Consider the following 10,886-nt stretch of genomic DNA (forward strand, 5'->3'; position numbering starts at 1 on the left):
GTACAGAAATAATTTCTTTTTTTTTTTTTTTTTTTTCCTACAGAAAGACCTTTGTTGAAGAATGCAACACTAATTGAATCAGCAGCTGCTTGTGTTTCCAAGCCAGTGGAGAAAATCCTGTTAGATAAAGTTGAAGTTATAACTGGAGAAGAAGCAGAACAAAATGTATTGCAGGTGTGTATAAAACCTTGCTGGTGAGTACTTTAGTTGTTGAAAAGAATATCTAGATCAGTTGCAGATGCAGCAATCTCAAAATAACTTCAATTTATATTTTAAATTTTTGCCTTTTTTAAGCTATGCCTCAGCTAACCCATTTTTCTGTAAGTTGGTATGTTCTTTTTCATATTATATTTGTTCATTTTGTAGTCTCTTTTAGTAAGTGCCTATTTCAGTGGTATTTTATAAGCATCTACATAGTATACTAGCTGTAACCACAACCTTAGAGCTGGAAGTGATTTGAGTAAAGATGGGGTTTATGAAAAAAAATTTTGTGGAAAAAAAGCAATGTGTTGTAAAAGTAATTTGTTTTATAGTTGAGCTAAAATAGCAATTATCTTTCCAACCTGGCTGAGCGTATCTTGTTATTCTTTGTCTTCAAAATATTATTTTCTCAGAAAACAGCAATTATGATTTAAAAAATCTTAACATTATTTTATTTTTGATTAATTTTTCTGTCTTAGCAGAACACAAAAGTTTTACTATCTTTGGAGCAGTACTCTTCTAGCAGTACTGGTATCCTGTTGCATAACATTTGTGAAGAGTGAGGAAGTAAGGTTGTTCAACTTTTGCAACAAATTTAGCTGTGCTGGTGGATATCACAGACTGCTGCTACCCTTAAAAACACAGCAGCAGCAAAACTGAAGGGCCTCAGCAACTTTCTCAACAGACAAAGAGTTAATAAAGATGAAATAATTGAAAAAGTAAACTGGGACTCATGCTGAATGTTTTCTATGGTGAGAAAAGAGTTCACAGATCCTTTCATTTTAAGTGATAAAGGTATATATCTATATATCTATGTATAGATATATTTATGTACCTTTCTGCACATGCCGTGTAATACACGGATGTATTAAAAGCCATATCAAAAGTTTTACAACCATAAAGTTGTAAAGTTGTTATTTTAGAGCCAATGAAACTAGCATTAGCTGGCAGTTTTCATTATGTATTTCTCTTTCAGATTAACTGCAAGCTTTTTGTATTTAATAAGCTTTCTTTAAGCTGGATTGAAAGAGGCAGAGGATCCCTGAGGCTTAATGACACTTCTAGCAATAAGCATGGAATGTTACAGTCAAGGCTAAGTATGAGTTAAATAAAGAAATATCCCATACAGAAAACAGAAAATAACTTGTATTATTGTTGGCCAGAGTTTATTTCAGAACATTTAAATCTGGGAACATTGTTGTATTTAAGTCAAGTTGCTAAGAATCTTTTTACCGATAAAGTTCTGTGTGCTACAGACTGAGGAACTGGGCTCACGTATATTGTTAGGTTCTCTGATGTACTTCTCTGTGTACATCTCTGATGTACTGTGTCTTCAGCCCAGTCACCAGGCTAACAGTTTGCTCTTTGTTGGTTCTGCTTTTTCAGCAGCACTGTTTCAAGACTCTTCTGGAATTTTGTTTTTACTGTGCTGTCACTTTTTTGTACTGTATTGCACAGTTTCAGCAGATTACTTCCTTTGTGTGCCAGACGTATTGAAACAAACTAATATATTTGGATACTAAAAAAATAAAAATCTCACTATATCAGGATTTTATACCAAATTAAAAAGAATAATTTATGAAAATATTAGTTGTATACAAGTGCTGGAGAAAACAGCTGCAGCATATCTTATCATATTAACCTTCTTATTTTAGTTATGCGAAATCAAGGTAGCTTGAGACTGATTCTCAACACCCAACTGTGGGAACAAATGGTTATAAAAAGAGCAAACAGAAAGAGCCTGTGCTTCACTGCCACAGATCAAGAGGACCATTCTGTTCAAGTATTTTTAACTCAGGTGAGTAGGAGACAACAGCTGCACCCAAAACCCCACTTCATGTAGAATTCTGAAGGGTTGCTGAAGGTTGGTTTTAGCAAATGGCCTTCATGCTCTATCAAACTGTGCTCAGCTTAGATGTTACATGACTTTTATTATGGAATTCATTAGAATAAAAAAACCAGGTGTGATGATATGATCTGGCCTTAAGACAGACGTTTCCAGACTCTGGTTCACATACCACCAATGGAATGGATATCATTCCAATAATATGCAGAAATGGCTCTTTTTAAATGAAAGCAATACACTTACAATTTCTTCACAGGTAGTTAACATTTTGTAAATTACTCTGGTAAAAGGCAGCAGCTTTCTGCCATGGTTCTCAACACAGCACTTGCAATAAATCCAACCAGGGCAGGACCTCCATTTCTCAGTTGAGAAGAATACAGAGTTCCAATATCACCTTGTGTAAGACCCAAGGGTGTCCTGGGAACCCTGATTTTCTCCAGCAAGGGCTAAATTGGAGAAGAAAATGTGCTGGACTTATTTGCAAATAGATAGCACATATGTCCCAAGTTGGAAAGTGAGGACATCCACATGAGTCTAAGGATGTTTATGGTTTCCCCAGCAGATCTTTCTAGGAAGGATTCAGCTTGCTGGGAAAGACAAATAAATCATCATTTCTAGGAAGTGTCACATATCATACACAAGCAAAGCACCATGCAGTGTGTATGCAAGTACTGTAAATCTGTCACTTCTTAACAGGGATTGACTTAACTGTGGCTGTGCTGGACTGCTGGTCTGCATGTGAGAAATATTAATGTCCTGATTTCCAGGTGTACTGCACTGTTTTCATAAAGAGTGTAATTTACATTCCGTAAATTTGTCTTGGCACTACTGGGCAGTAAAAATAGACATGTATGAGGAAGTCACAATATATGAGAGCTGTATGGGTGTGGCAAGGGTTGCAGGAAGCTGCTTCTACAGACACTGAAGAGGCTTGTTATCCACCCCTAGAGTATCCACCTGGAGACTGTATATATTAACATGTCAGGGCTTTCCTACTTCTAGAATCAAGCTCAGGAATCTTCCAAATATCAAATACTCCATAAAAACTGATCTGTTCTTCAGAGAAAGTAATTTTTAAGCTTATGTTTCTTGTAACTATAGAGAAAATAATCAACAGCTGCATGTAAAGCTCAGGCAACATAAGAGAACTTCACATTATTTGTATTTAATATTTGGATGTTAATTATTAAGTGAGGATCTTAAGCTGATTGTTTTGATTAGAAAGGACAAAATACAACTCTTTCAATATTTTTAAATGAATTTTTTAAAATAGATATTTTTCTCAGTTGTTTTGCACTGTATGTTTTGCACATTTTATGTTCTGCAGGCAAGCTCAAAAGACACTGAACACCTTTATGCAGCAATACATCATCGCCTTGTGGCCTTGCGAAGCTTTGCTGAGCAAAAGCCAGATGCTCATCAGGGAGACACAGAGTCAGAAACAGCTTTTCAGCCATTAAACTGTGATAGTGATGATGAAGATGACGAAGAACTAAGTCAAGTGAGCAGCACTGGATCTGGTAAGTGGAGGTTTTGCTGGAAATGTGTAATCCTTTCAGGGTATTTGCTTAAAGTAATGAAAATTGGACCTTTTTTTTTTTTATGTTGACTATAACTTTTATCTGATACAGATATCCCTTTTTCAAGTACAAGTCAGGTAATTCCTTTTAGTATTTTGATTTATTACTGTTAAAATGTAAGATTTTGCCAGCTAAAGTAGCAACACATTTATAGCCATGGAATACTCTTGACAAAAGCTTCAGGTTTAAGAAATTTTATATTATCAATCATTATCTAAATGCTTACCAGTATATTTCAGTAGAAATTACTAGGGATGTTGAGATACTGATTTTACCTTGAGTGAGTGAAGAATGAGTCCATTCACATCAGTGATTAGCTTGTTACTAAAAGCCTGAAGCACAGTGTCTTTATGAAGATATTTATTATGTCATGGTTAACTTTATTTAAAACATGTTCTTTGATTGTAACAACTAGCTCAACTAGAAAATCTGCAGGACAACATTTACGCACCATTTCTGCCAGCTTTCTTCACCATAACAAAAATCTAGGTTTCTCAGAGAGAAAAATGACACTAAAATAGGATATTAATGCCTTAACACTTCTTTTAATGCAACTCACAATAGGGATACAGTCACATTTGCAGACAGTAAGGCAGAAAGAGCTGTTAAACCTAAAAGCTCTTCTATCTCAGCAAAAGACAAGTCATATTTCTGGAGCAAATTCACTGCTTGTGTCAAACTGCCACAGGGGATACAGGAGCTTCTAATTAGGCGTGATTTTTCAACAGATGGACTACATCAGGCAACTTTGAGTTGTTGCTCACAGGATTTGTTTCCCTCTGCAGCTAGGTAACATACTGTCCTTATATTATAAACATTCCTTTCAACAACTATTCATCAAGAATCAAGAAATGAACAGTAACAGCTATAAGTACTGTTCCCCTAAGGAAAAAAAAAATCTCCTTTATCATAGAATCATAGAATATTCTGAATTGGAATGGACCCTTAAGGATCATTGAGTCCAACTCCTGGCCCTGCACAGCACACCCCAAGAGTCACACCATGTGTCTGAGAGCATTACCCAAATGCTTCTTGAGCTGGATAATGCTATGACCACTGCCCTGGGGAGATGTTCCAGCACCCAGCCACCCTCTGGGGAAGAACCTTTTCCTAATATCCAGCCTAAACCTCCCCTGACACAACTTCAGGCCATTCCCTTGGGTGCTGTCACTGGTCACCACAGAGAAAAGATCAGTTTCTGCTCCTCCTCTTGCCCTCATGAGGAAGTTGAAGACCCCTGTGAGGTGTCCCCTCAGTCTCTTCTTCTCCAGGGACAACAAGCCAAGTGACCTCAGCTGCACCTCATACAGCTTCCCTTAATGCCTTTCACCATCTTGTTATCCTCCTGATAGACTGCAATACCAAACAGATATACAAGTTAAATATTTATTTTGATTTGCAGAAACTTCTGATACAAATATTCAGATCGCAGCCAGCAAACAGATTCTGAAATGTGTGAGGTGTTGGTTTTTTTTTTTTTGGTCCTTTCAGTCTAAGCATCTGTGCCTCATTTATTCCAGTTTGTAACAACAGTTTTAACAATCCCTTTTCAAGCACTTTTTAAATGGCTTCTAGCTCTTCTGCTTATTTTAATCTCTTCTCAGAGCCACAAGGTTTTAATTTGCACAGATTTCAGTTACTGGTACCCAAGTCACTCTCCACCTTCAGACATTCAATCTCACTCATGACTGTCCCTGGAGCTCCCTTTTACAAAAATGGAAGAATAATAAGCCTTATGGGTTTTGAACAGGAAGAGGTCAGTTTTAAATATCAGCATACAAATGTCCATTTAGATACAAGAGAACAGATCCTGGTTTTTTAAGAGCGTTAGTTTTAACATTTTAATTTTCATTCTTTCATTTCCATTTAAGGGTGTATGTGAATAAGTAATCTTCTTTATATTGATATAACTCAGTTTCAGAGATTACCTCTCCTTAAGAAAATATAAATGTTAAGAAGCCTAAGTCCTCAGGGACTGTTTCTTTACAAGAGATATGAGAATTTACAAAATATGCCTGCATTTTATGTCATTCCATTCTATTTGTTTTTCTCAACCCCCCCCCCCCGCTGTGGTTTTCTTTTCTTAATATAGCAATTTCCTTCTTGTTAAAATGAACTCATGCAGTTGCCTAGATGATGTATTTCATGACACTGTAAAAGACATCAAAAATTAGATCTTTATTATCTTTATAGTATCTTTATAACAATTGTCTTTAGTGCTTGAGACTGAAGAAGAAAGCAAATATGATATACTTAGTAAGTGAATTATGGATGTTTAAGTGATTCTGTATATTTGCAAGACTGTTGTAGGCATTCCTTACAGAAAATTCTTAATCTACAGTATGTTAATGCTATATACAGACAATGTATAAGGTAGTAGACATTTTTGTATGATTTCATGAGTTCAGTATAGACATTTATTCCAATATTTTTTAAAATTCCTAGTTGATTTGCTTTACTTTTCATAAAGTCCATAAAGAGAAATTTGCTGTGCCTGATATTTTTATCAGATCATATTTTACCAGTTATAGCTTAAATATTTTTACCAACAAAATACTCTGTAAATCTAAGTGGAGAGAAAAAGAACAATTAACCTTTAAATAGATTTTGAGAGTGGATGGGGCCAATAAGTCTTTGGAAAGTATTTATCTTTTCCCTCTGCCTGTAAAGTGAGCTGAGGAAGTGAATTTAGACTGAACAGTAAACTTCTTAGCTGAACAAAGTCAAACAAGTAAAGTACATGGGAGGTACAAGGACAGCACTGTCACTAGGCAAAGAAAAGTTTTATGCATTAGTTCTTATACTCCACCTCACTGATCTGAATTCTTCTCCTAACATCATCCTGATTGAGGAATCATCTCTTTTGACTGAGGTGTCCTCTCTGTAATTTTATCTTAGAAGCTATTAGAATGAATTCAAAGATTCTGGAATCTAGGACTGGGTAAGTCCCAAGAAGTCTCTCCATACCCAGCCATAGACCTTACAAGAAAAATCACAGCATGCAGAGATATAAGAGTGTATCCCATATGGATCCACAAAGAATTGCATGGGTTTTCGAGACTACTGGTATTGAGAGCCCGTAGTCTCCAAACACCAGTAGTGTGTTGGTCCGAGAGCCAGACAGTATCCTAATATACAAATGCAAAAAAGCACATGCATTTGCAGAACTGAAGAATGTTTTAGGGACCCTTTCTGGTCCACTCTACATATACTCCCATCTCAGTTTCATGAGGACTCTCTGTTACACTGCAGTTTATCAAGATTTAAAATGTTACAAGAGCTTTCTTTCTGTTTTGCAGTAAAGTACTTTAAAACTTCTTAAAGGAACTGGCTCTTCAGCAACACCACAGTAACTCGTGAAAAACTGCTTTGTTTGGCATTTCTTGTCAATTTACTTTAAATTCTTCTCAGTTGTTAAGGATTCCAAACTATAAAGCTAACACACACATACCTGATGGTGATTAAAACTGAAAAAGAAGGAAAAGTTAAGAATTAACTTCTTTGGAAGTTGGAGTTTCTCTATTCTTTTCAGCAGGCACCAGTAATATCTAAAGCAGAGAAAAAAGACACTGTATGATTGGTTTTAAATGCTCCCATATCAGGAAAGAGAAGGGGGAAGATCAGTTTTAATATTCTGACAAACACAAGCTTTCATTTCACTTGTAAAAGATTTTAAACTCTTGGTAAGTATTTAGGGGTAGCCAGATGGTAGTAGCAATTTCTAAGCAGATACTGTGGTAGTGGTATTATGTGTCTGACATTATTAGTCAGTTCTACCTACTTTCTGCAGATGAGTCAAAGTCACAGAGATTACGCACCAAAACCACTTTCTCATAACCAATGAGCTGTTTGAAGGTATGTTGGATTTCTCTCAGTTTTCTGAGCATCTGTAATGAAGTCCTAAAGCAGTGTACCTCCATAGAGTGAGATAATTTGCATCCTGGGTACATTGCCCTACCTAGACATCAGATTCCTTACTGTTTTTTGTGCTTGTCTTTATTGACTTGGAGGGTCATAGGCTTCATTCATGATTCACATGCTCAAATATTTGTGAATAATCCTCTGTTATCTAGTTACCTATTTACCTAAACCAGGAACTGATCATATCCAAACTTTAACCTACTGCTTTGGTATTATGAAATGCTGGATTGTTTCAAAACATGAATATGCTCAAATAAGCAAGATTTTTTTCAATAAATTCTTTTCCAGATCATTCTAGATGGAACCGCAGGCAGTCTGTTGTCTGCTCATGATATCTGCCAGAAGTTACAACAGCTCAGCTGGGAACTCATCTTCCCAAAATGTCTAAGCTGACTCATCAGCCCCTGGAGGGAGGAAATGAGATGCATATTACTTTATTACTTTTAAGTAGAGATTAATTTTAGAGACAGCTTAAGTTTAATTCATTGAGAAAGAACTTCAGATGCACTATTGAGGATTCCAGGCAGCCTGCTTTGCACTGAGCTGAGAATAACACCATGGATTCCAATAGTCAAGAACTGTTACAAAGTCTTTCAATTTTAGAATTAAATATATTTAGATACATTATTAGATTGAGGAATTTTATAGGGGATAAGTACTTGTTCATCATATTGATGGATAATACCACATAAGCATGAACTAATAATAAATGTGAACAGATATTTGTTACTTTTAATCTATTATTTAAAAGATACATTTGGAAAGCTTTAAATTTTGCTTCACTGAAAACATTTATTTTAAATTGTGTGGTAACATTCAGCATCCTGTTTGCAAGAACATGCAAGCAAATCCTGGGGTGGCAGATTAGAATGACCAATGCCTATGGAAACTAGCCCCTCTAGAAACACCCCCTGTACAAGGGGTTATATTTAATGTTTATTTTGAAAATATCTGGAGTAGAATACTTGCTGCAGAATTTTGTTTAAGGGAAAAGAACCATGATCTGCATCTTTCAACTGTACGCACCAAAACATTTGACCATGGAGAAGTAAAAGCCCGTTCTAAGGGCTATATCAGCTTTAAAATTTAAAGTGTATCTGCTTGCTCATGAACACCTTTCTAGCTGAACAAAACCAACACCTGCACTTGTGTATATTAATTGTCCCTTTGATATACACAAATAAATGCATGCACAGTACAACAGGATATATCTACATTAAATGTGTGAGATTATCTGAGATTATTTCTGCCTTAGCTGTTGCTATTCCTAACAGCATCATTCATAAGTATGTTACACATTCTCATGTGCACAATAATTCCAACAGTGGCCAAGACAGTTGCTCTGTAGAAGTCATTCCACAAATTAATGCCTTCTACCTAAACATTTTTGTGAGAAAAAAACTCCAATTCACCTGTGAATCAAGACTTGCAGGGTCATTCATAAGCCCATGCAAAGTAAGACACACTACTTATGTTCCATGTTTTCATTCTGTCAAAATTAGAATTTGTCTGTAATCTCTCCACTGCCACTTCCCTGATGTCCTGCACATTGTTTGTCATCCTCAGAGCTGAAACAATGTTCTGAAATATCTCCAGTCCTTTTAATTAAGGTAATTGTAATGATTTCTCAATCTAAAAAGCTGCAACACACCTGATCAGTCAAGTTACAATTTAGTTTTCCCATTTGAAAATGGTATGAAGTTGGAACAGTACTAGTTTCTTCGTGAATTCTCAGTGCACTGCGAAGATTAGTATGCAGATGAAGCTGAAATAGTTGTCTGTATTACACTGGATGCAATGGCCCACCAAAATTAGCACTTGTCTGACATTGATTTAGCATTTGGATGACAGTAAATTTAAGTGGAACTTGATTTCTGCCTTCAGGAAAAAGGAACTGCTTCCCAACAGAGCACCTGTGTCAAACAGTGAAGCATGAGGATTCTCTTTGATTCCAGTCTGCCAGTAACAAAAATATTGTTTCCATAATGAGCTGTACATTGTGTCCTTTGTTATCAGCCTCACTCCTGACCACCACAATATTTACATCACTGACCTTCATATTTCATTGCTGCAACTCATCCTCAGGGACAAAGCTCCATGTTATAAAAACTCAGGCAGCTGTAAAACACAGCAGCCCTATGTATTTAGCAACAGGTCACGGTGATATGTTTGCCCTGGAGTTCAGCTGGCTATGAGCTGAATGCAGAGTTTGATTTCAAAGTCTGTCCTGATAATCAAAGCTTCTGTGGAACAGGATTTAAGCACCTTAGTGACACGATACCCCTCTAAATTCTACTACAGCTGTAAAATCCTTGGTAAATGAGGGAGGTTTCCAGGGCAGGGACAACAGAACTTTTTCAGACAAGGACTTAAACTTTGTAATGTGCTCCCACAGCATACAGAAAAAGGTTTATAAATAAAAGCTATTTTGATCTGCCGCTTCCCAAGATCCTTACATGTATACACAAATATACATATATACATACACTCATGTGCACACACACTCAAACATGAAGCTTCATCTCCCAAAAGCTGAGGAGGAGAAGAGATGTTTCTTTTAAAAACATTGGATACTTTGATAATAGAGGAAAAAATTTTTGCTCTTAAAAACCTAATTATGTGTTCTCTTTAGTCTCACGGCACTAAGGTTGACTGTTCCTCAAACCTGAAGGTACACCATTATGTAATGTATTAAATTGGTTTTAAAATGTAGTTTGTCATTTTATGACACCTTGAGAGCAATTTCCGCACCTCAACAATAAACAATTTCCTTACCACTTAAATTTCTGTGTAACTAGGAGTCTTATTTTGCATCCCAGTTAGAGCTTCCGTTACTTAAGAGTTCCATGCTGCAGAATCTCAAGACTGCTTTCCTAAGGAAACAATATGTAAGTGGTTGTGCATGCCATCCACCTATCTGTCAGACCCACACTGAGTCCACTGTTCAGTTTCAAAGAATTGTACAGGAGTTAGAACGCTCTGAGACAATTTAAATTCTTCATGAAAATTGGCAGTTGCTGAATGACAGAAATCAGAGAAAAGCATCCTTTGAGGAAAAATTTTCAGGGTAAAATTGGTATTTTCTGAGGTGCTGGTGGGCCTAAATTGGTGTTTTTCTGCTTCTACAGCACTTTCTGGGAGGGAGGAGAAGCAGAGCATGGAAGGATAAGTCCCTGTGGCCTGAAGAGAGGTGTAGAGACATGACTCAATATGAAACCCGTATGAGCCCATGTGAAAGTAGACATGATTTTTTTTTTCCAGATAAAAAATCTATTTATGAGAAACCCCAGTGACTAATTTATATACATAAGGGATGTAGAGGAGGAAGATCTTATATA

General features: G+C 36.3%; 1 protein-coding gene across 2 annotated transcripts in view; it reads left to right on the top strand.

Moving 5' to 3' along the window:
• Nucleotides 1-10,331, top strand: part of RANBP3L (RAN binding protein 3 like) — a 32,565-nt gene extending 22,234 nt beyond the window's left edge. The window contains exons 11-15 of one of the 2 annotated variants that reach the window (XM_071425538.1): nt 44-174; nt 1,178-1,298; nt 1,857-1,999; nt 3,375-3,567; nt 7,837-10,331. In XM_071425538.1, the coding sequence (XP_071281639.1) occupies nt 44-174; nt 1,178-1,298; nt 1,857-1,999; nt 3,375-3,567; nt 7,837-7,880 (632 nt within the window). In that variant the 3' untranslated portion in view covers nt 7,881-10,331. Of the gene's footprint in view, nt 1-43; nt 175-1,177; nt 1,299-1,856; nt 2,000-3,374; nt 7,410-7,836 lie in introns of those variants that run through there. The other variant, XM_071425537.1, reaches the window with a different exon arrangement.
• The last annotated feature ends 555 nt before the right edge of the window (nt 10,332-10,886 follow it).

This window comes from Agelaius tricolor, unplaced genomic scaffold (genome assembly GCF_023055355.1).
Source record: "Agelaius tricolor isolate 1412-34295 unplaced genomic scaffold, bAgeTri1.0.p SCAF_4, whole genome shotgun sequence".
NCBI lineage: Eukaryota > Metazoa > Chordata > Aves > Passeriformes > Icteridae > Agelaius > Agelaius tricolor.